At 43.5% G+C, this 26,510-nt stretch overlaps 1 protein-coding gene across 1 annotated transcript; it reads left to right on the top strand.

Moving 5' to 3' along the window:
- Positions 1 to 1,356: 1,356 nt before the first annotated feature.
- tgfbr1a (transforming growth factor, beta receptor 1 a) lies at positions 1,357 to 25,276 on the top strand. Its single transcript, XM_076293466.1, has 9 exons — positions 1,357 to 1,532; positions 9,180 to 9,434; positions 10,766 to 11,002; positions 11,393 to 11,623; positions 11,939 to 12,106; positions 12,636 to 12,792; positions 16,381 to 16,505; positions 17,965 to 18,095; positions 21,024 to 25,276. The coding sequence occupies exons 1-9, from the start codon at positions 1,463 to 1,465 to the stop codon at positions 21,147 to 21,149; spliced, it is 1,500 nt and encodes a 499-aa protein (XP_076149581.1). The 5' UTR covers positions 1,357 to 1,462; the 3' UTR covers positions 21,150 to 25,276.
- The last annotated feature ends 1,234 nt before the right edge of the window (positions 25,277 to 26,510 follow it).

The raw sequence follows: 26,510 nt of genomic DNA, 5'->3' as shown, positions 1-26,510 counted from the left end.
AATGGCATCTAGCTGTACACAGGGGGGCAGAGTAGAGTCACCCACTTAATCAGCAGTTGATAAGATTGTCATTATCAGCATAAGGCAGCCACTGATTTCTAGATCAAATTTACAATAAGAGATGAGCAGCAAAAGCAAATTAAATGCTTATAAGTAATCAATTATAACCCAACCACAATTTCAGACAATGAAAAACAATGTCCTCTTTTCCCAAGTAACATCTTCAACACAGAATGTAGAATAGTGCAGTGAATGTAGAATAGTGTATAGTAGAGCAGACCGAGGCCCTCATACTTTCTTAGGTATATGGTCAAGAAATGTTTAGAATATGTGGCAATTCTTGATACTGTTATTTCAATTTTAACATTTGTGGATACAAAACTGTTTTCCTCAGGGATGATCTTCATTAGCCTACTGTGTTGGGAAAATTTAGTTTGCAACATATAGGCTATAGACTTCCCAGAGCAGCCAGACGGCAACAGTGACTTCTCATTCTCACTTCTCATATCTTTTGCAGTTCTGTGAGCTGTATTTTTAGTGGCATGTCTAAAGTTGAAAAGGATGGTAGGCTTATGTGTTAATCTGTCATTTAGCATGTGTATTTTATCATTTTACAAAGACATATGTCCTGTTTTAATATTCCTGTGTTTCCAATGCTTCTATTTACTCCACTGAAGCATTTGGTTGTTTTTTTCTACTGCAGTGCACATTCTACAAGCACAGCAAGCACAGAAATCAACCCCTGGAACGAAGACCAAACAATGGGTTCTAATCAATCTCTGACATCCTCTGAAGAATGGGCAAAAGGATGGGTCGAGTGCCACCTCAGGATCTGTGCCAGTGGAGGCTGATGCTCCAAAGGACTACGGCCCCGCAAGGAGAGCACGAGTAACACTAATCTTGCCCAGTTCTGAAATCAGCAGGCTTCATGTTTAGATGGGCATTAAGTATAGAAGATGAAAAAGTGCCAAATTGGTAGTAATTATAATTTCATTACATTATCCTTATAAATCTTGGCATATGGATGCTGTTCACCTTCACATCATGGCACTTGTGTGTGTGTGTGTGTGTGTGTGTGTGTGTGTGTGTGAGAGAGAGAGAGAGAGCACGCGTTTTTGTGTCCGTTGTAGGCATATAGTTCACTTATGCGTAATTTTCTTTCCAAAGAGGAAACATCAGGTGCGCTGATTGGACATATCGATCACCCTATGCTTGGCTTATAGCGATCATTCTCCCCCTCCCTCTCTCTCTCTCTCTCTCTCTCTCTCTTTCTCTTCCATTCGCACTGAAGGAGTAGGGTAGGCTGGATAGGAGGGGGCGGGCAGGGGGTGTTCAGTCTGGGCAGGGTGTTTTCACTGTGTTGACCAATCAGGTCCACGTTTTTTCCCCCTAAGCAATGACCAGAGAAGTTGAGTGTGAAACGGCGCTCTGGCCAGTTAGTTGAGTGTTAGTGCGAGTCACAATGGATGCCATACCTTGTTGTTTAGTGTTATTTACGCTTCTTTTCGTGACGGGAATACAAGAAGCTCGAGGTGAGTAGGCCTATTTGTGGGCACCTCGTATTATATCCGTATGCGTTGTATGCCAGTTTACAAGTTTAATGTGCACACATGTGTTTAGCATAAACAGGCAGCTCAAAAGCGGTTTTCAAAGATGGCGCAGGTCAGGGGGAGCCGCGCCGTCAGGAATGTGTATTGTTAAGCGAAAATCCTGGCTAGACAACTGAATCACATTGAGTGAAGAGAAAGAGAAAAGTCACTGGCTTGTACGGAGCCGTTTGCAGCGGAATTCGTTTGTGCTGGAGCAAGCGAAATATCCCTGCCAATCATTCTATCCCCTCTCTGATTTAACGTTACATCCTCACCACGGGCTACAGCTACAGCAACAGCAGCGTGCATTTTTTTTAGTGTTTAAGGAACAGCCCGATATCGATAGCTTAAAGGTTGTAGGGCCCAATTCTTTTGAGCTGACAGGTCGGCCTGCCGGGGGGGCAGTGTGCCTAATTGTCTGTTGTAGGCTTTGTAGTTCAGAGAAGGCAACCACAGAAAGGCAAAAATCAACGATAGGCTACTGAACTCACTATGTATCACTATTTTGCTATTGGTGCAGTAAATATGCCAAGCTGCTGCTGCATCCAGAAACGATAACCCGTTCTTAACGGAAGTAAACAGTAGAGAAAATGTGTTATCAGTTTCTTGCTATAACCTGTTAAAGCAATCCGCTACTTTGCTACAAGTTCTAAACCCATGTAATTAGGCCTACTCCGTTTTCCCTGGAGTTTTCGCAACACGCGAGGTTTTCGTATCATTAAGGAATCCAAGTAGCCTAGTAACAAAAAGACCCCAAATTACCTATTTCTTGTAAAGGATTGAGACATGATTTAGAATTTCGGACACGGACTCCATAGCCTATGCCACTAGAGTGTAAGCGTAACAGCCTACATATAATTGGCGTTGGTACTTGATGTGGGCTACATTATGGATACACTATTGGAATGTAGATCATAAAAGCATATTCTTCCTTCGCTAAATTGAAATAGGCTTGACTGTGTGTGGCAACATGTGCACACTTCGCGATTATGCTTACAATGAGTTTTCACATGATAGCACATGCACATGATCACATATGCACAAGAATGCACATGATCACTAACCTACACTTTTGTCACCAAAAGCAAACAAAACGCACACAAGTGACGAGTGCCGTGACATTGCAGCTCACGTTCATAGACTGTGTGTAAGCCGCGATGCTCTTCGCTCTCCACAATTTCGCTAACAGGCAGAGAACTACTTCAGACCGTCCACACCCCAGAAGCTTTGTCTGTACTGTCCTTATCAGAAGCCCGTACATGTTCAGCCTGTTGGTCTGCATCGAGGATTTCCGAAGGACCGTCAAACAAAGAGGACAGGGATGTGTCTTAGCTTTGCCAAGCTTTGGCACTGGCTGTTCGGCTCATCTTATGCTTATGTGTGGTAATACATGTGGGATAACATTAAACATTATTACATTAGCATTACTGCTACAGTGTTGTGTAGACAAAGCAGTGGGACTACAGCTGTTACATTTAGTTAAAGCAATATACCCAGAGCATACATGGTAAACCTGAAAGTCTAAAAAAAATATTTGTTAGGTGCAACCACGATGTCTGGACGATTGAATTAGTATAATGCATGTTGCTTCATTAAATATGCTATTTTAAAGATCATTATCATTAATCATGTTCTGGCTTTCCCATTGCAAGCTTTGTTCCTAACTGAAGCTGGTTATGTGGTTACATGCTTGAAATCTAATTTCTTACTTGTGCCAGAGGTGTGACATGTTTTTGTTATTCACAGTGATTTATAATTTAAACCAGTGTAAGTAATATATGTGAAAGAATGGCTTTTAAGTCAAGTCAAGCCAAGTTTATTTATATAGCGCATTTCATACACAGAGGTCATTCAATGTGCTTTTAAAACATCAGAGTCTCGCAAACGCATGGCACATATATTTATTATCAGAGTTAAACTGCTGTGTCCTCTATCTAGGTGGCCTACACTGGCATGAGACATTGCAAAAGGACTTGCCACACTCTGAATTTTCAGACTGATATTTAAATTTGTTTTGTTTGCTACTTCTTACAAACCATTTGGTCTATGTGTGTGTGTCTGTGTGTGTCTGTGTGTTTGTGTAAGAAGTTTGTCTGCTGCAATGTGCAATGTCACTGAATATACACTGCAACCTATAACTTTCACTCCATATATGTCATTGGAGCTCAATTTACTCTGCCAGTTTAGAGCAATGTTTTGAGCAAGACATAGAATCCCCTGAAATCTGTGTTGAGAGCTTATTTTATACTGTCCATCTATTTCCATGGTGAGTTGTTTGGATACACTGACTGGTCTGTCAGTGTTCTGTCCCACCCCAGACTGCTCTCAGTTTAAGCGTTAAATATTTCATCCCAGTAATCACCTATTATTTATTCATGACAGGGATATTGTTTAAGTATTTGAGTATATTGTGGTGGCGGAAGTGTCATGCATTTTAGCACAAACTAGGATGGCTGCCGTTTTGTTTTGGGGATGTCAGAATAGACCTGCAGTTTATTTGCTGCTGTGCAAAGGCCATGCGCAGGTCCCAACTTACCACAGCAGAGAGTCAGAGTGTGTAAACTTGTTGCCTGCTTGGTTTGTGTACTACTTTTTTGATCAGTTGTTTGGCTGCCATTCAAGATATATTTCCCCTTTTTTCTGTGTTGTGTTCTGCATGTAAAGTGTTTGCACAGAAGGGAACACAACAAACTTAGCAGCAAAACGTAGTGAGTGGAAGTTCTTGATGGAAAACACTGCCTTTGGTCAGGCCTGTGACATTGATTGTGACATTATTTCAGCCTTATCTTGTTGCAGGTAGCTCTTAAAATGACTCAATGTTGTGGTTTTGTTCAGATTACTGCAAGACATAACATGAGGAATAAGGACAAACCTTGACTGATTAGAAGGTATGTCTCCTGGTTGCCATTGTTTGTCATTTTTTGTCAGAAGAATTTTCAAGAGACAGAGATACATTAGTGACACATTAGTCCCCAATGTAATGTGCACCCTTTTCAATTATCACAATTCAGTTATCTTGATGGAGACCCCCTGTCCAGTTTGGATACAACTGGCAAAGCCAAGTCTTGATTGGGCCTCTTGTTATGAGCCTCTCTGATATCCCCGAGGCTTGATAAGCGTTCTCATTAGCGACCACCTCAGATACCTAAGCCTCCTCAAAAGCTGCACCTTGCACTTTTTATTTTATAGTGTGCATTATCTTGCACATTTATTTATAGCCCAACCTATTCTGCACATTCATTTGTAGCATGCAGTAAGGGAAACACGACAAGTCTTGCCACAACTCCCACAACATGGCCAAATGAACCCATTGAAATGTACACAGCAACAGAAGCTATGTCATTCTTCACTGTTCACATCACCGACTGCAGAGATGGCCTACTGCAGTTGAGGCTTACGGTTCATATTCATGATTAAACTGTATGAATGAAGACGGGATTTCCCGTGTTGAACAGAGCTACAGTGACTCACAGTAGGAAATTTGGAATCACAGATCAGGCTGCGGAAGGCAGGTGATGTGTCATTTCTAGATAGAGAGATGGAGAGAGAGAGAGAGAGAGAGAGTGTGTGTGTGTGGGTGTGTTTAATTGTTTATTTCCAGATGAGTGTGACAGAAATGGGCCTCCTCAGGTGGAGAGAATTGCTTTTGGTGCTGGTGCTGTTGTCCCTGAGTGTGACTCTCCTGTAGTGTGCTGTTGTACCGTGAGTCCACTCTCAGGCCAAGCGCTCAGTGGAATGGAATGAGCTCAGACAGTGTTTGGCCAGTAAAAAAAAAAAAAGAATGTCGCTCACACACCCAGCCTTGCTCTCTCCCCACTCACCATGCTCACACTGTCCACCGTCACAATTTCCTGTCCACATAAGACACTTGAATCCATGACTACTTCTTCGCTGCTGCTCCACGAGATGCCTCAAGGGTTTTAGTTTTATTCCAGACAGCCAGATTCACACACACACACACACAGAGACACACACATACACTAGCACGGTCCACATGCTGTAGATGTGTCCGCTGCGAAGCACCCCCTGCTGGGACGTGAATGTGTCACAGATGAGGCCTGCATGTCCCCCCTGCAGGTGTCCCACCGCGAGGGACTAGATTAAAGGTCACCCTGCTTTGACTTTGGTTAAGTTCGCCGCAGCTCGGCTAAAAGCACATTCTTATTACATGCTGTGGTTTGAGCGGAGGGTGTAGCAGCTGTTGCTTCTTTAGGTGTGTGTGTGTGTGTGTGTGTGTGTGCATGAGAGGATTCTGAAGAAGGAAAAGGTTGGAAAAGACCCTTGTGCTTCAATTACTGTTCTGCGTTTTCGTACATCATGCCTCTGGTCAGCAGACATGCTTTGTGAAGCCTGTGTCCATGTGTATCTCAATGTGCATGTCTGTGTGTGTGTGTGTGTTCGTGTGAGGTGTGTGTATGGGTCGGGGTATGGTTGTTTGTGAGAGTGCACATGTGTGTGATTAATGTGGTGTGTGTGTGTGTGTGTGCGCTTGTTTGTGCGTGCACATGTGTGTGATTAATGTGATTTGTGGCTTTAGTTGAAGGTAACTGTACAAGCTGCAAATCAGTGAGCAACTGTGATTTCTGGTTGCCAGGCGACAGTGGTAATTGATTCATTTTTTCGGGGTTTGCAGCGAGTAAAAAGGAGGTGTGTCTCCAACCCCACTCGGCTCCTCTCTGCCTCGCTGGCCCATTCTTTCTCTCCTCTCTCTCTCTCTCCCTCTATCTCTCTGTCTCCCCCTTTCTCTTTTTCTCTCTCATTCCTCTCTGCCCCCACCCTCATCCTCTCTCTCATGCACACACTGTCGACTGCAGGGTCTTTGTCTCTGGTCTGCAGGAGTATATAGTGTTTTGAGGAAGCAGAGCTGAACTTACATGTGCCATGATGTGATGCCATTCCTCCCACCCCCATACACAGTAGAAGTTGATTTTAAGAACCTCCTTAGTCAGGCAAGCGTTGTTTTGTACAAGGTCTTCCAGGACCTAAATTTCAGCGCGGGATTGCGGGTACTGCACATAATTTATTTAAGTCCCGCAACTCTAGCCATCATAATGAGAGAAATTCCCGCACACCTTTTACAGCGCTGTCTGATGATGTTAATCTAATAATGGAGCGGCGTGAATGCGGGACTATTGACTGGACGGACCAACTTCCGACTTCAATTGAACGTAGCCCCATTCAGAGACACAGGCACATGCGCAGGACCACTTTGCGGGTGCTGAAGTCAAATTATGCTGGGTGCTCCTACATCAACTGCTAACCGACAGGAAAGGAAAACAAAAGTTTAGCGATCAGGAACTGTTAGGAATTTTTCAAACACAGAAGCATGACATAGCCTAGATTGGCCATGAAGCCGCGAGAACTTGGATTTGTGATGTGTTCTCCATTTGAGGAACGTTAGTAGGCATAGTAGAACGCATAGTAGGCCTATTTTCACTTTCTAGAGTGCGCATTGATTATGTGAAAGATGCTTTATAGCAAAACAGCGATCATATGTTACCAAATTTATCATGACGTGTTGTCACAAACACCCAACTTCCCCCCATTTTGAAAAATTAATTTTAAGCCCTGTCTTCACAGAAAGGGGCTTTGAGTTGTCTTCATAGTGCTAGATTTCTCCCTCTCTCTGCATATGTGTGTATGCATGTTTCAGAAACACCTTTTTTCATCATCACTTTTTCTTTGATTGATTTGAAGACTGATATGTTCAAGGTATATGCTGAGCATTTGACTTTTGTGGTGTCTTAAAATGACGCAGCCCTCACCTGCAAATGATCCTTTCAGTCTGTCAAGTTTTCTAAAGGTTTTCAGTTTCTTTTCTTGAATATATTTCCCAATTTATGTTCCCTGTAAAAAACAATCCATTGTCATCAGTTTGTTAGGGTCTGATGTAAGAGCCTAGAGACATTTAGGTCAGTGTCCTCATCGATCATGGTGAATTAATAGGGAAGGACTCGTGTCTGTTCCGTGGGTAGGGCAATCTTACACAGGCCGTCTTTGTAGGAGACCTCTGCCAGCCAGTGGTAGGCTCAGTATTCTTGCGTTAGCACTAGAAGGCTCAGGGGCTATACTACCCCCCACCCCACCCCACCCCACCCGTTGTGTCACCCAGGAGAAGGAGACCGTTGCTTCTCTCTGCCTAAAGGACATGGCAGTTGCACCGGTGAACTGAAGAAATCTTAACCAGGGATGACTGCATGAAAAGAGGCCAGTGTTCCACTAGAGATGAGAGTGGCAGAATGAGATGCAACATCAAGGGAGGTCTAAATTAAGGCATTTGGACTAAAACACTGTTTATTATGCCTGGGCATCAGTGTGATTGAGATTATGATGTCAGTAGTTTTACATTTGTTATGACCACCATTAGTGCTACCATAGCACGATCATATAGGTTTTGCCCTTTCCCCCAGGTAGAGCCAGGTAGGTAGGTACAGTTTCAAAATTACAGGTAGTCAGTGCAGTTGTACTTTAGTCTAATTCTCTTTTTAATACTAAAAAACCCCTCCACCATGACATAATTATATTATGAAGATGTCATGCCATGTCATATTCTATCATAAGTAGTAGTGATGTAACAGTGCTATCTTGGCAGCTTTCAAAACATAATCATGTTACGACATCGTCATAGCACATGATGGAAACCGTTATGACGTCTGAAACTCTAAGAGACATCATGGCAATAATAACACTGATAGCACGCCACCTAAAATCGTTGGACACCAGGTGACATGATAACTAAGCAGTAATGACACACAAGAGTGGAATGTTTATAGCCTATGCCTTAGTCCAAGTGAAGTGTTACAAGATGATTCCCATTTGATTAGTTGGCAGGTATTGTTATTATTAGCAGTAGTGTAGAACTGGTCTCAGGTTTATTTTGTGTCAGTGTATCGTGATTCGTGACCTCTTGGATTTTTGTAGGGTGCTGAAATAATATTTGTGTTGTACTTGGCCACTCTTCTGTCTGTTGTAGTGGATTCTTCTCTACTTTTTCCTCCTATTCCTATGTTTTCCATTGCCCTCTTGTGTATCCTCCTCCTCTGCCATACATGTACAGAATGGGGAACGGACTTTTCCTTACACAGAGCAGTTTAATGACATCTCTGTGGTTTCATTCCAGTGCTGAGGTTCTGTCTAGACGTTTGGAAATCCCACACTGGCTGACATGTGGCCTGCGGCGTCTGTGTGAATGCCTGGGTGAGCCTGTGGCTGTGTGGTGTTGTCTGCCGCTGAGTCTGACCTGCACATGGGAAGGGTTGGCTGTGCTCATGAGGCTCACCAGCGGCTTGGCCTCCTCCCCCGGTGGAGGGGCACCAGGCTGCCTGCACGAAGCCAGTCTTCTCAGGCCGCTGGCTCCGCGTTTAAACTCTGAACTGGTGTGGCCTCTTTATCTTACCCAGCAAAACTTTTAGATGCTCTCCTAGATGTCTGCTCAGCTGGATTTAGCAGAGATTAGAACTCCAAGTCTTTTCTTTTCACAAGTAAACTTCCTCAAAAGTGCCACCTCCTTGAATATTGTGAGTACTTCACTCTCTCTCTCTCTCTCTCTCTCTCTCTCTGTGTGTGTGTGTGTCTCTCACTTTCTCTCAGGCTTGCAGTGTTTTTGTGAAAGATGTGTGAACAGCACGTGCCACACAGACGGCCTGTGCTTCGCCAGCCTTGTCCGGCACAGCAGCGGGCGCATTGTGGCCACCGGCTCCATGTGCCTGCGGGAGGCAGAGCTCATCCCCAGGGACCGCCCCTTCCTGTGCGCCCCGTCCACCAAGGAGGGCAACGGCGTGTATCCTCACTGCTGCAGCCTGGACATGTGCAATAAGGACCCTGTGGACTATGTCCACTTTCCAGGTGAGCCTTTGAGAAATACGCCAATCTCTTTGTGCTATTTTCACCCTTACTGCTAGTTGCTGCTTGCCTCACAACTCAGTTTCTTACTTCACCCCTTTCCCCCCATGACTACCACAGTACCACTACCACCATTGCTTTGGGTTGGCTATGAGCCTTGAGCTATACAACACCTACCATAAAATTGAACTGAAATAGAATTCTTTGTGTAAGGTTTTTGGTGACATGTCAGGCTTTTTCAATGTGAATAGTCAGAAAATGGTCAGAGGAGTGTTATAAACACCAGGCTTGTGGTGGCTTAACAAAAAACATATTTATTAAAATAAATATGTACTGAAACATGATTTTCAGGCAGAATAAATGTGTGATGGTAAGAAAATAGTGTAAATCAGAGTGATGTGTGAAACATCCCTTAAATGTGATGTGCCAGATAGCATTGTATGTGATTATGACATGATTATGATGATGAGGCGCACCTTCCTGCTAAGCTAGCTCCACCCCTAAAAAACAGACATGAGAGCAAAGCAGACAGGCATAGGCAGGGTCAGGGTCAACAGGAGGTTGCTGCTAGTAAGCATTTTTTCAGTTCAGGCTGAAATACTGCTTGTTTGAAACATGTTCAGCTTACACCTCTTTCAGATATTCTTTGGTTGCTTTGGCCCAGGGTTGAAGGTTGTATCAGCGATAGCGGGGATACTTCACTTCTGTTGATGTTCAAACAAAACAGAGAGCTAGCTCGCTACTCCCTCCCCCTCCCTCCCGTGCAATTAAAACTCTCCTAAATGCGAATCTCATCGGTTATTGGTTGAAACACTTTATTTTGCCTTTGAGTGGGTTGCCAACCCTTGTTGGTAGCAATTGTTTTTGTGTACAGATCTCGGAGCCTAGGCTGCCTACAGAGACGCGTTTTTTTGACGGCCTCCTTGGGTTAGACAGCTAGTAGATCGTTAGGAAAGATTAGATGAATGTGATCATTTATGTTTGGGCCTTTTTTGGGCCTAAAATCGCTGATACAACCTTTAATAAATAAATATTTGGAAGTGTAAATACACATTTGGCTTAATTACTGTCAGTCACTACAATGAAGGCAGTGTTTTTTAAGCTTCATTAGCTGTATGAGGTCAGAATGATTCCTGATGACCTTGATTCCATGCACCTAATGCACCACTTTGGGTACCAGTTACAGTGAGGGCTGTGTGTTAGCTAATACTGATGCAATATTTGCTCTTTTACTCTCTTACCTACTATTCAAAGGTTATCTCATGTTATGTGTCCAGCTAAGAGATGATCTCTCTCTCTCTCTCTCTCTCTCTCTCTCTCTCTCTCTCTCTCAGACCCCACCCCCAGCAGTCCGGCACTAGGGCCCGTGGCTCTGGCGGCCGTGATTGCAGGGCCCGTCGTCGTGCTGTGCTTCGTGCTGGTGCTGGTGTTCTACGTGTGCCACAGCCGTTCGGTCATACACCACCGCGTGCCCAGCGAGGAGGACCCCTCCATGGAGCACCCCTTCCTGGCCGACGGCACCACGCTGAAGGACCTCATATACGACATGACCACTTCAGGCTCCGGCTCAGGTAGGCCTCTACCTCTTCGTCTTTTCTTAGGAAATGCTGCCAGGTAGGGGGAACAAAAATGGTGCAGGGGAAACGCATAAATATTACTCAGTTATTTTGATAAATGTATCAAACTTTGAAGAGCCATAAAGCTTTCTAAATTCCTGTCTGAAGGAAATAATTTGGCTGTCTGAAGTAGTTGGTTGTCTGAAGTAGCCTGAAGGGAAATAGTTGGTAGGACATGCTGTCCTGCTCCACAGGTTACTGAGAACCGAGGCTTATGATGTGCTAGCAGTACTCAGCTAGTTGGAACTCGTGTTAGTTGTTTATTTATATAGCTGAATTCAGCGTGAAGCAAAGATGTAGAATCTTTAGCATCTTCTGATTTGTTTCTTCGTTGGGTTGTGGCAGGCCTGCCGCTGCTGGTGCAGAGGACCATCGCCAGGACCATCATCCTGCAGGAAAGCATTGGGAAGGGCCGCTTTGGCGAGGTGTGGCGCGGTCGCTGGCGGGGGGAGGAGGTGGCTGTCAAGATCTTCTCCTCCCGCGAGGAACGCTCCTGGTTCCGTGAGGCGGAGATCTACCAGACCGTCATGCTCCGCCACGAGAACATCCTGGGCTTCATTGCCGCCGACAACAAAGGTGAGAAGACCAATTCTTGTCCCCTATTGGGCGTTCCTGGAGGAGCCTGAAGGAACTCTTACTAAGAGTTAACTAAGAGGAACAGAACCCCTATTAGTTATTAGTTCACTGAGGGACTTATTCCTCAAAGCTGGATGTTTGAGAAGGTTTCATAACTTTGCAGAATAAAAATAAGACCACTTTAAGTTTTCAGCTTGGTTTGCAAAGGAAACAAAAAAGATTGTGTGTGTGTGTGTGTGTGTGTGTGTGTGTGTGTGTGTTGTGTGTGTGTGTGTGTGTGTGTGTTATGCATGTGTTTGTGTGTTCTCTCCACAGATAATGGCACTTGGACCCAGCTGTGGCTAGTATCGGATTACCACGAGCATGGTTCCCTTTTTGACTACCTGAACAGATACACAGTCACAGTGGAAGGCATGATCAAGCTCTCTCTGTCCACCGCCAGTGGCCTGGCTCACCTCCACATGGAGATAGTGGGCACTCAGGGTGAGTCTCGCCTTATTCACAGACTGGATCTTCAAGTGTGTGTGTGTGAGAAAGAGGAGGGGTCAATATTAAGAGAAGATAAGATCAAATCAGAAATACTTTATTCATCCCAAGGGAAACTGGACTGTCAAAACAGCACCGTTGTAAAACAAAAGCAAAGAAAGCTCTAAATGTAGTTACGGGTTAGTTATGTTTGTTACGGGTGAACTCAGCCCAGCACTGTAAAGTAGCTGCAGCCCCAACTGTACCTGAGCCCCTCCCCATGTTACCTGGAATTACAATAACAAAAACATATAAAACAGCAGTAGAATGGTAAGCTGGTTGTAATTCATGTCTACCAATAGGCTCGTATTATTACAATCACAAATAGCATGCAATACAGAGAAGTTGCCTTGTGTCTTCCAGTTCAGAGATAGATTAGGCGAAAGAATACAAAAAAACATTTGTATGCAATTTGGACACACACACACACACACAGAGCCTGTCCTCTAACGACTGACAATGATCTTGTGTCTCTGTCTGTTCTCAGGTAAGCCTGCCATTGCCCATCGTGACCTCAAGTCCAAGAATATCCTGGTCAAGAAGAATGGCACCTGCTGTATCGCCGACCTGGGCCTGGCAGTGCGCCACGACTCTGCCACAGACACCATTGACATCGCACCCAACCACAGAGTAGGCACCAAAAGGTAACTCACACACATCTTTATAGCACAGTAGCCATTCACCCATTACTATCCCTCCCTGGTACATGTGTGGTTGATGTGTGAGTAAGTATAAGTATGTATAGTATATAGTATAAGTAAGTATAAGTATGTATAGTATATAGTATATACTAAATATAAGTATAGAGTGGTGCTTATGCCTGGATTTACTGAAGTGTGTCGTGGAGCAGTTCATGGGAAATTGGACTGTGTGTTGCTCATGCATTATGCAGTTATATATATGGTACTATAAAGTATCACACTCATCTCATTGCAGCTCCAGAGTCTTGCAACAAGTTATAGGTCATTATAATAGTGTAATGACTTCATAGAAAGAAAACATCCCTTAAAGTCTCTCCATAGTGCACAACTTGCATGCATAAGGCATAAGCCACAAGACTCGGGGTTATAAATCATTGCTCGTCTTCTGCATTATAGATGTTGGCATCGGATTAAGTGACTTGGATGGCTGCTATGTGTCACGTGTGCACAAGGACATAAACCCGCATAAATTCTTACACCACACCAAGCCTCCTGGTATATCTTGCAGCCAGGGAGCTAGTCCTCTTGTGCGCTGCCTCAGTCCACCCATAGCACAGTGGGAAGTGTGCGATAGAGATGAGGGGGCCAGATGACTCTCTCTCTCTCTCTCTCTCTCTCTCTCTCTCTCTCTCTCTCTCTCTCTCTCTCTCTCTCTCTCTCTCTCTCTCTCTCTCTCTCTCTCTCGTGATTGCCTTGAGGGGATTGAAGGAGTGCTGCCTGTCAGAGGGCTCATCATCGGTCATCCTGATAACAGTGCCTGGAGGGCACTAATAGAAAAGAGAGAAGTGAGCCTTCTTGTATGCCCCCCGGCGCCCCCACCCCTGTATGCCGGGGCCTTTTCAAATGCCCTGGTAAGGGCTGCTCAGGGCAACAGATGGGGAGGGCTGCTGGGACTCTTTCACTGGTTTACCCTTGGTCAGAACACATCTGCTGGTATTTAAGGCAGAGGGCGAATGCAGAGCAGCATCCCCGCGCGTGCCATCAGGACAGGCAGCCTGCGAAATACTAAACAAAACACCCGGGGATAAATATAGACCGAGGGAGGGTGAACTGTTTAGCCTGAAGCCATGATTATAGGTTGCAATGTGTAGGGTGTGAGCTTGTGGAGAGGAGGGCCGTTGTTGAAGAGGAGTTGTCTAGGTGTGTGTGTGTGTGTGTGTGTGTGTGTGTGTGTGTGTGTGTGTGTGTGTGTGCGTGTGTGTGTGTGTGTGTGTGTGTGTGTGTGTGTCATTGCTGTGAGCAGGAGCTGCTCTCTGCAGTGCACTGCAGGAATCTGTCACTGCTGATCTGAGAGGAGAAGTTGTGATGGATGAGTTTCCTCCCCCATTCTCTCTCTCTCTCGCCCCCCCGCCTCTCTTTCTCACATGCACACACACTCACCATCACACACAAATACACACTCACCATCACACACAAATACACACTCACCATCACACACACACTCACCATCACACACAAATACACACTCACCATCACACACAAATACACACTCACCATCACACACACACACACACTCACCATCACACACACACACACACTCACCATCACACACACACACACACACACACCATCACACACAAATACACACTCACCATCACACACAAATACACACTCACCATCACACACACACACACACACATACACACACTCACCATCACACACAAATACACACTCACCATCACACACAAATACACACTCACCATCACACACACACACACACACACACTTGGTGTCTTTGGACACATGCTCACATCATACCCTCTCTCTCAAGCCCCTTTATTATCACCTCTGGGCAGAATCTCTCTTCTGTACTCACACTTTCTCTCTCTGATACACACTCTCTCTCTCTTGTGTGCACGCACACACACACACACACACACACACACACACACACACACACACATACAGTGCTGCTCCTCTACTCATCCTCATTGATGCTAAGTGGATGCGAGTCTTCAGTGTCAACGAAGGCCGTAGCCATGATGTCAACATTGTAGGTGGACCAAATCTGTGGTGGGGTCTGGGGGGCCCCCAAACAGAATTTCAATATATCTCCCACCATGCACAATTGTTTTTAAAAATCATAAACAAGTCATTAGTCAAGTCAGCTAATTAGGATTTTTTTGGGCTTTTTATGCCTTTAATTAGATAGGATAGTGGCGATTGACAGGAAGTGAGTGGGAGAGAGAGTCGGGGTGGGATCCGGAAAGGACCACGGGGCGGGAGTCGAACCCGGGTCGCCGGCGTACGGTGCAGGTGCCCCAGCCAGTCGCGCCACTGCTGGGGCTGACGTTCCAAACTTTTGACGGACATCAGACATAGGCATGGACGGATTATGGGCCCCTGGGCACATATACAAAAGGACCCCCACAGTTAAGCTGGGTCCGGGGACATGATCCCCTGGAAGAGCATTTTTAAAAATAACCCTTTAAATTATGATTTCTGACAAGTTTTGTGGAAAGAGAAGAGTAGGGTTGAGAACATAGTAGCAACTTCATGCAGAGGCTTGGGCTTCAGGGCCCCCTGAGCCACACACTCATTCATTCATTCATTCATTCATTAATTCATTCATTCATTCATTCATTCATTCATTCATTCATTCATTCATTCATTCATTTATTCATTCATTCATTCATTCATACAGTCTTCTACTCACACACACACACACACACACCACACACGCACACACACTGCACACACATACTACAGTAGGCCTATGAATAGATATACTCTATATAGGTATAGACCCTTTCAAATTGTTCATAGAGGATTTATGGTGGAAATGTTCCGAACCAATGCAGATAGACAATGCAGATTTGTGCATTGCCCATTTGTCCAATGCCTTAGGAATGTACATATTCGTTTCTGCAGTTAAAAGGGTCTATAGGCCTATGAATATACACACCCAACTGCCCCCCCCCCCCCCCCAACACACACACACACACACACACACAAACAGTTGTAAAAAACTTAAACAGAGCAGACGTTTCTCAATTTCTGCTGTGCCTCTTCCAGTTCTCCAGCTCCAGTTGTCACTGGCCACGACTTGTTTAAAATGGTTCCATACCTCCGACTTTCCTCCAAAATTGCACAAAGTTAATACTCCTGTTTTTATTTTTTCTTTACATTTTTAAGCTCCACGTTGCACTTAAGCTACACAATACAGCACAGCAGGTCCAGAGTGAGAGTGGAGGAGACACTGCGCATGGCCCGCGGGTCGGGTCGGGTCAAGTTCGGCTCGGGCAGAGAATCTAAACTCTAAATCAGGGGTTTTCAACTGATTGTGAACCAGGGACCACTAAATACACAACCCCAAGACCACCACTGAATAAAAATACTGATTCCCACATTGAAACTACATTACTGAATCCATGGTCACGGACCACAAGTGGGCTGCGGACCACTGGTTAAAAACCTTTGCTCTAAACTGACTACTTGTGTGAAGATATGTCGTTTGACTCAAATAACCATGTAGTTGATGGTGAAGAGTGTCCTCTGGAGAGCTAAGAGAAACTTTATTTTTCATTGCAGGTACATGGCTCCAGAGGTGTTGGACGACTCCATAAACATGAAACACTTTGAATCCTTCAAGCGGGCAGATATCTACGCCATCGGGCTGGTGTTCTGGGAGATTGCACGGAGGTGCTCCATAGGAGGTACACAGTACAAATAGATGTTTTATTTGTTGTCTGTTCATAGAGTTATAGCAAATCAAACCAGTACTTTACTGTAACATTGGTTTAAATGCATTGTGCTACTATCCGGCAAATTCTATGTTCATTTGGAAAATATAAGTAACTTTAGTATCTCACAATCCATGCCAAATCACAAAACGCAAATGTTCATGTTATAACAATTCAACCCTGTATTTTATATGAGAGATGAACGTGAAATGAAAATGTAGAAAGAAATAATTCGGAAACCAGTCATTTGCTTTTAACGTAGGACTACTTGTTTAGTGAGAATTCACCGTTTACGTTATGTTTCTTTTTTTTTCCAATTAAATTATTTCATACATGCAATAAACCCCATGATAATAACAAAATAACCCCTACCACAAACAACTGAAATATACAGCTCAGTCCAATTATATACATTTAAACTTAATTACAGTCCTTTTACAAATCCCCAACCCAAAAGTCATATAAGGTGCTCCAACTGCGCAATGTCCAACCGAAAACATAGTCACTCCTTGAAACCGAAAAACAGAAAAGAGAAGCGTTAATCCATTTCTCACACGAAATGTGCTTAGAGTAACATGCATGCAGCGTCTGTTTCATCAATCTCTCGTAGACATTTACACTGTTAAATAGCATTTCCCTCTGGCCTTCCTGCAACCTTTTTAAAACGTCCTCCTCTCAGGCATAGGCCAGGTGAACATCTCACGTGATGGGCACGTTATTATCCCATCTTATACACTATTAAATTCATAGGACAATGTACAAATGTACAGGTTACAATGTAAGAAACCGAACTGTCAAGGACTACAGTAACTAAATTGGGCCAATATTTTCAGAAGTGAGAGTTAGTATAAATATTTGTTTACATATGTAAACTTAAAGGGACACCAGGAAAGCCTGATGCTTTTTCTCTACGAAACTCTGCCTAGTGTCTGTACGTGTCGATACGTGTGCGAGCCCTCGCTCGGTCTGAAGCTCTTTTCCTTTTCTTTGCATCTTCCGTCAAGGGTTTTTGCTGCCATTATACACACGTTTGCAACAATCGCTAGCGTTTCGTTAGCCTGCCTCTGTGCTGTGGATGCAGGATGTAAACTGATCCTGCTTCTCATGATATTCTGAGACTTTGTGAGACTGAAGGTCGGCGGGTACGATACACTGAACTTGCAAGCGGGATATTCTTCCTACAGGCAGTAGGGGCGGGCGAGAGAGTCATTTAACCATATACCGACTTACGAAGATGATTAATTAACACAAAAACGTTGCCTGGTGTCCCTTTAACAAGAGTGCAGTCTCTCTTGTTTGAGAACAGATATTATAAACTATAAACATCTTCTTTCCTTGCAGAGTGATAAATAAAGGCTTATAACCATTTACAGAGTGATAAACAAAGTTTTACTTCCCTTCAGAGTGAGTTCATGTCCACATGTGTTCACAGGCATCCATGAAGACTACCAGCTGCCCTACTACGACCTGGTGCAGTCCGACCCCTCTGTGGAGGAGATGAAGAGGGTGGTGTGTGACCAGAAGCTACGGCCCAATATCCCCAATAGGTGGCAGAGCTGCGAGGTATTGACAGAAAATATTTTTCTTCTCCACTCTAGGCTATATTTTTTGTAAAGCCAGGTCTATACCTAATAGCCTGATTTAAAGAGTTCTGTCCAGTGTTTGTGACCTCCCTTCCCACAGGTTTTGGATGGTGTTTGTGGCCTGCCTTCCCACGGGTTTTGGGCGGTGTGTGGTTTAGTAGTCGTGTGCTGCCAGCCTGCATCTCACGATTTCAGCTTTTGCAACAGTGTGGTTCTAGTTTAATTTCCCTTGACCCCTCTCAACAGAAGAACATACAGTTATAGAGAAACTGTGGAGAAACAAAGAATGCTATCTCTCTCTCTCTCACATATACATTCAAAATCTGATCTCTTTCTCTTCTATTATCTTTCTCTATCACTGTTTCCCTCTCTTCTTTTACTTATTTCTCCTATTGATACACTCTGCATCTTTCTCTCTCTTTCTCCCTCTTTCTTTCTGTCTCTGTCTCTCTCTGTCTCTGTCTCACTCTCAATCAGCTTGCTGCTTCATCACACTTAGCTGCCGAGCTCGTCACTGCATCTGTAGCGATGTGCTTTTTATTGCTGGGAAACAGACAATTAGATTACAGCCAATTTGCAGTCATAAAAGCCAGGCTAATCTAATAGTCCCTCTTGTGCCGGCGCAGGCTGCCAGGCTGAGGGCCGTAAGTAAAAGACACTATTGATGAGTGGGCTGCTGAATATTAAAGAGGACTGCTTGGATTTCCCTTATTCACTTTCTCAAGCCTGCGGGGAGCAGGCAGTTTACATCCCATATGGGCACACACACGGTAGCACATACATACATACATAGTTGGACACAGTACATATACAGTGCAACCGGAAAGTTTTCAGACCCTTTCAAGTTTTCCACATTTTGTTATGTTTCAGACTTAAAATATCTTAAAATAGATTAAATTCTTTTTTTTCTCATTAATCTACACACAATACTCCAACACTGTTGGAGTGTTTTGTAAATTTATAAAAAATAAAAGACTGAAATATTCTATTTACATTAGTATTCAGACCCTTTGATATGACGCTTGCAATTGAGCTCTGGTGCATCCTACTTCTATCAATGGTCCTTGAGATGCTTCTACAACTTGATTGGAGTCCACCTGTGCCTAAAAGAATTCACTGTAATTTATTAGGAGGCACACATCCCTTTATATATGGTCTCACAGTTGATGGTGTATGTGAGAGTGAAAACCAAGCCACGAGGTTAAGAGAATGGTCCATAGACCTGCGAGACAGGGTTGTGTGAAGACACAGACCTGGGGAAAGATACAAGAACACTTCTGCAGCAAGAGCACGCTAGCCTCCATCATTCTCAAATGGAAAAGTTTGGAACAACCAACAGTCTTCCTAGATCTGGCCGCTCAGCCTAACTGAGTAATCCAAGATGGATGCAGGGCTGGCGGAAGGCATGGGCATTCTGGGTAATTGCCCTGGGCACCAAACTACCAGGGGCGACACAGCGTGGCGATCTATAGGCTACAACACTGAAAACACATTGATTGTCAAATAATGACATAGACGGTTTAAATGCGGGAGCAGTAAGTAATTCATTTTCAGTGATATCGGTTAAACAAGTCATGAATGAGACGTTCAAAGCGTGCTGCAGAATACAGAAAAGTGCACAGGTTGAAAAACTTTTCTCCCGCGTTTTTAAAAACACTGCGCTAGACAGACTATGACAATTAGTCCAACACATTTGCATGCAATGACACAAGCGATGAAATAACGGCAATTTGTTTTATGTGGTAGGACTATTCAGCAGGGAACCAGTATACTGCATTTTGACCAACATAACATAAACAATTGGAAAAAAAACAACAACAAAAAAGCAAATGTTTGTACAAAATCACTGGCATGGATTTACTAAAGCATTGCTATTTGTTCAAGATGCAGAGAACCTGCAGTGATAAGATATGGAGTTTTAACAAATAGTTCTGAGAATTTCAATTCTGATCTGAGAAATGCGCCAAAGCAGCTAAGGAAAAACTGTAACTGAGTGAATGAAGTGTGCATTGAACAAATGAAAAAGGAGGAAGCACAGGGAATGGGTCTTGTCTGTTAGAATTGTGCATTATAATACAGTATCTCACAAAAGTGAGTACACCCCTCACATAATTTTTTATTATATTTTTTCATGGGACAACACTGAAGAAATTACACTTTGATACAATGTAAAGTAGTGAGTGTACAAGTGTGAGCTTGTGTAACTTGTACATTTGCTGTCCCCTTACACATTGAAACGCGACTCAGCCCTGCGCCATAGTTGCCATTCAGCGAGGCCTTGTGCAGGATATAAAAACACGGCAGGCTCTGGTGCTGTGCTCTGTGAACAGAATGTGCTGTCTAGACAGAGCTGCCCTGGATGGAGCCCTGGTCTGAGGAGCCGTGCAGGCTTTCTTCCCATTCTGCTCCCATTCAGAGAGCTTTCCGCCGCTGCCTATTCAGTACCCTCTCTCCACTAGACGGCAGGCACATACTGTAGATCTTCAAGGCTGCTGTGTGTGTGTGTGTGTGTGTGTGTGTGTGTGTGTGTGTAGTCAAAACTAGCAGTTGCGTATTGGTTGTAAGAGAAAGGTTTATTATGTTTATTAAACCCACTCTGATCCAGCAGTATCACTGCAAGCAGCTACAGTGATACACTCTGGGGGCATGTTCATTAGCCCCCATGTTCGTGCCCCCAGAGTGTAGCTGCCTGGCAACTGTAACTGTTGGCTGCAGCAACTCAAGCTAGGTAGTACCTATTGTTGAGATCTACCTGAAAAATCGGCAGAATTTTCCTTTAGTATTGCACTGGTACCTTACCTTGTCTTACTGATACTGGAGTTATTGTCAGGATTGTGGCTCAGGCTAGGAATGCCATTGAGATTGATCTCTGTTGTGTGTGTGTTGTTTGTTGTTTGCGTTTGTTCAGGCGTTGCGTGTGATGGCCAAGATCATGAGAGAGTGCTGGTATGCCAACGCGGCCGCACGCCTCACGGCCCTGCGCATCAAGAAGTCTCTCTCCCAGCTCAGCCAGCAGGAGGGAATCAAGATGTAGACAGAGAGAGAGCTCATGGACCATCTTTTCTCTCTCTCTCTCTCTCTGCCCCTCCTTCTTTCTCTATCTCTCTTTCCGTCTCTGTCTCTCAGCAATATCTCAGCCTCTTTTGATCCGAGAGTCAGTCGGGGCGGAACTCTTCTCTCTTCAAGTATTTATTACCCATCAGGGTCCAGAGCCCAGTCCAGCTGGGCTTAGCTTTGAAGCAGCTGTTGAGGGGCGGGAGTGACCATGCGGCAAGGCCACCTTCATGAAAAAGCTTGGCGGCCGGCGTGCATGCACCCTCATGAAGGAGTTGGCGTGGACCCGGCTCTCTGGAGGTATGACTGGGCAGGGGGAGGAGACTATAGGCCACTCAGTGTAGGGAGGAGAGTGTCCCCTCCACCTCCTTCATAACCACCGTCTGCCAGGCGCCAATGGCCTTTTACTTCAGTGGCATCAGAGCAGCACAGGAAGACCAAGAAGAGTCCGATAAGCTGAATGGAAACGCACATCACCTCACGCACCATCCTCTTTTTGATAAATCTCTTGGGTTCAAACAGCAATGTACAAAGAGAGACCCGTGCCTCAGTGGACCAGAGGAGAGACATGAGAGGGAATATGGTGTCTTTTCTCAGTCACTGCGTCAGGTACCTACAGCCCCCCCTGGACTCTGGACGCCCCCTCAACCCACACAGGCTCCGTTTCATTCTCGAGTGGCACTTGTGGGCAGGGCCTCGTTCAGTGTCTCTGCGGTCACACCACGTGACATATGCAATATGTATGCTCACTGTTTTGTATATATGTATCCATACATGTAGATATTCATTGAGAAAAAAAACTGCTTGTCATGGTTTTGTATGCTGAAGTATTTATGCGTACGTACATATGGGCAGGTGAACACGGTGTGCTGTGTATGTGTGTGTACATACATACAGCTGTAGAGATCATTGATACCTCTGTATTTTTTCACATTTACTGCAGTGTTGTTTGTTTGTTTGTTTGTTTTGCAAACCATGACATGGTGTTCAAACTGTGCTCATCTGACCTTTTTGGGTCATTTTGATGGTTCAGTATGAGGACCTCCGAGTTGTGAATGAAGGTGAGTTTGTGTGGGTGTGTGTTGTTACATTGTCTCAGAAAGTGTTGCCAGAGTGTAGCGTGCTCACCGGTTTGAGCTGGTCTTTGGTCTGTGACCAAAACAGAGTTGTGTCAAAGTGACAGGTTGATTGACAGGTTTATCAGTAGCAGTGAAAGGTGAACTAGCAAGGGAGGTTTCAACAAGCGGCATGTAGACTAGTTACAGTATATTCATGTCAGTTCAGGACTCAAGAGTCACGGTAACACTCACAAAAGTAAAGAGCAGTGCTTTGTGACTTAATATTGACCTTGATACAACACATGAGAATGAAAATATCTAGAGATACACCGATTGCAATTTTCTGGACCGGTTCCAATTTCCGGTTTTTCATAGTTTGATCTGCCGATACCGATTTTCGCTTCTTCTAACCACTTTACAGCACACACAAATAATTATTTTTTATCTGGGACATTCATTTCAAACACTACTAAATGCACTGTGTTATGGAACAACCATTTTTTTTCTTCTCTCATCCAATATCCAACTAAAAATACAAAAATATTGTCATGGCCGATTACGTAAAAATCAGCCAATTCCGGTCACTAGCCGATCTATCGGTGCATCTCTAAAAATATCTCATGTGCTCTCCTTATGAAGATGATAATATGTTCAGTAATAATTGGCCTTTTTTCTTTGTTGCACGTCAAAGATGGCATTTTGACATTTACCCATGCCATGTTCACGTTAGCATTCAACTGCATTACCTTTTATATCAAAAAACATAGTGAACATTTGCATAATTTACTAATGTAGTCCTCTGTCCTTTTTTCATATCGTTTCATGTGTCCATGCTGCCTTTTCATCATTAGAAAAGCCAATTTTATTTTGGCAGATTACTTTTTCTCATATAGCTGTTACAACCCTGATTAGACCATTAAGACAGCTGATGGTCTTTGACAGTGCTGTCTAAAGCAGTAAGGTCTTTACCTACTGACCTCTTCATTGCCAGAGGTCATCTTCTATATGGGTTGAATCTGTGAATTTTGAATATGTAGCTGCTATAACGTGTGACTATGGATTCCTAATGTTCATTATGGGCAGGCTTTCAGCAGGAAGCTTTGCCGCTCTAGTTCAAGAGACAAAAAGAGTCTTTTACAGGCATTGTCAGATGACGTGTGTGTGTGTGTTTGTGTATGTGTGTGTGTGAGAGAGAATATGCTTAGAAGATGTCACATTACGTTTTGAAAGGAAACATTGCTTTGGGGGATTTGAAAGGAAAGCATTGTGCTTTGGGGGAGCTCAGTGCCTCGAAAGTGCCTGAAATTCTCTCGTGCCATTTTGCACCATGCACACAATACGTTTTTTTTTTGGATTTCAATAGCTCAATTACAGTGCAGGGTGCTGGTCCTCCTGGTCTTATCAAGACATTGTCATAATGTGTTCTGTTGTGGAGTGATTATTTTTTTTTTTAAGAGGTTTAAGGACAGGATCATGCATTCATGCTGCTATGACATACGGTGAACCAAAAAAATAGCTCCTCTGTTCCAGAGAGGTGAGACCAGGGGCCTGCCTTGCCTACCAAGCAGCTCGTGGAGACTCCTTTGAACCTCCACTGACACTTTCTCTCTCCTATAGCATTCATTGCCCTGCTCCTGTGCAGCATTCCAGAATCACCAGCAGCCTATTTTTTGCTTTTCTAAAACTCGATGGTCAAAAGCTCCCATCCAGGTATCCTCTCCTCTCAGACATCCAGGTATTCTTCTACAGCCTCTTAAGCCTCACCAGCTCTGACTGAACCAACCTACACATCCTCAGCTCAGTATTGCCTTCTCATGTGTACACAACCTTTTGTATATCTGGAGTGTGTGTGTGCGTCCGACGTGTGTAACTATGTGCGTGCATTCCTGTTCATTGGTAGCCAACAAGTTTTTGCAACAAGAGTTCTTTTTTGACTGGCGTGGCTTCCTGTGGTGACTCTTCGTGCTGTGTCGCTGTGTTAACACTGTTGTCTGGGCGAGTGGTCAGACTGGTGGAGTGGTTTGGTGTCAGCCAGACTGCCGTCGAAAATGTGTTACTGTGCCATTGTCGGTTACTAAGATGGCCATTGCCTTTTGTCACCCTTCTGTGACCCAAACCTAAATTGCAATTTACTAAATGACTGAATGCATTGTTGTGTCTGACATTACATTCGGTGCTTATCAGAAGAGAAGAGGCTTCCTAGTCACTGCCTAGAATACATATGCTTTAATATGCAAGGGGGAGGGTTAAATGATCATCTGGATTTAAGGCAGATCGAAGTAGAAGTGCCTCTAGCTTTTCTAAGCATTGTGCAATCTTTAGTATATAATGTTGTAATGGTCCTCTTTAAACAACTAACAACAGAAACAAGTAATTTAGACATTGCATCTGCATTTTGGTGGTGCCTAAAAAGCAATTCTTAAACTAACTGTAAACATTCCATAATTTAGCCCTAGTCTTAAGGATGCAAGAGACTAACAGTTTTGTTGATTTGATAGGAGTAAGTACAGTACATTCATACAAAAAAATGCAAAGGCTTGGACCTGAGCTTGTTCTGACAGGACATTGCGGATGCATATACAAAATACCTCTGTTTTTCATGCGTTCCTCAATTGAAGGAGCATCCAATGGAAAAGGTTTGGGCACAGATAGGGGTTATGCTGTAACAACTGTTCACAACATTGCCACAGTTGCTTTGCTGCTCAAAGGCCATTGCATACAGGCTTCTGGAAGATTTCTCTTTTTGTGCTTAGTGCCTAGTTTCTTCATGAAGCATGTTGACCCTTTGGTTAGTTTTCTTTTAAGTGTCTTGTGTTATGATGTGATCAAGAGAGCATAATTGTAATTGAAGAAGTTTGAAGTCTCAAAATCTTGAAAGTTTATTTAATCTCAAATGAAAATAATAAGGCGTAAAAATACCTCTCTTGTTTAGACCAATGTTTTTGTTTACCTCAGTGTGTATAAAGTTTTTATTGATTGTTTTATTTTGTCCTCTAGATCTGACTTCATTTTTATGTCATATCTACATGGTGTGTGTGTGTGTGTGTGTGTGTGTGTGTGTGTGTGTGTTGGGGGGTAAAATGCACATACATTTGGGGGGATTGGGGAAATTATTGTAGCAAAGATGTTTTTCTCTCTTATTCATACCTTTGCAGTATTTGATGGTTTGCATATGAAAGAATGTTGCTTTTTCTCTCGGTTCATGTTCTGAACAGAGCCTTGTTTAATGGGTCATTCTCCATTGGTCAAAAGAATGGTTATTCTCTGACCTATTCTAAGGTCACTATCTATCCTTAGCTTACAGTGTTTTGTTTGTTTTGTAAAGTGCACAAAGGAAGGAATGTTCAATGTGGGAAGCTAGAAGCCAGTTGATTATGTATGGTTCCAACTAACATTAGCAAGGTAGAATGTTATGTTAATAAATTATGTTAATAAATCTTTACTGTTGAATGTGGCTCATGTCTGCATTTCTGAGGCAAGAACAATTTTCAAGAAATTCGAGGAATTGAAATAGCATGTACACAAAACACTCCTGAAAGTCCTGGCTTCATGTTGAATATAAATTCCCAGCATGTTCTGTTTACACAACAAAGATTTGCAGTGACTGGTTTGTTGATTGTATTGATTGAGTTCATATCAGGATGGAAATGTGTTACTCTGGTCTGTTTCATTCATTCACTCTAAATTGAAGAGGAGAGTTCCACCATGCTAACGGTCACTGAAGGCCTTGACTAAATAGATACAAAATACAACAGGTGAATGAAATGGAGCCAGTACAAAGCATTAGGCAGGCAGAGCCAACACAAAAATTTAAAATCTAATCAATAGTATGGTCAAATCTCTGTGCTGCTGAGGCACCATGTTTAAAACACTGAGCACAAAATGATTTGTTCTCATTTTTTTGTAAAGCCTAGTGTGTTTGTTCATATTTTTTGTAAAGCTTGCATTTGTTTATATTTTTGCAAAGCCGAGTGCATCTTTGAGGCAGAGCTGAGTGAGGGGCAGATTTAGCTGTTAAAGAATAGAGATGAAATATAGCAGGTCTGTTTAGAGGTTTATATCTAAAAATACTTAGAATGTAACAACATTACTGCATCACAGTAGTGTCCTTCATCAGCTGCTAGCTGTTAGTAGAGATTAGACTAAATATTATAGATAAAGCAGCCTAAGACGAAAAGCCTGTACAAGAACAACAGTTTGACACAAGTTACTGATATGTGTGAAAACATACATAACAGGTACAATTGTACTTTAGAATATGACAAATGAAAGAGGCCTATACT

Source organism: Alosa pseudoharengus, unplaced genomic scaffold (assembly GCF_046254945.1).
Source record: "Alosa pseudoharengus isolate Yale_2024_CS ecotype anadromous, Long Island Sound unplaced genomic scaffold, YU_APseudo_1.1 YU_APseudo_1.1_scf_2, whole genome shotgun sequence".
In the NCBI taxonomy this organism is placed as follows: Eukaryota; Metazoa; Chordata; class Actinopteri; order Clupeiformes; family Clupeidae; genus Alosa; species Alosa pseudoharengus.
The sequence above is the reverse complement of the archived record's forward strand: the minus strand, read 5'-3'. Positions and strand labels throughout refer to the sequence as shown.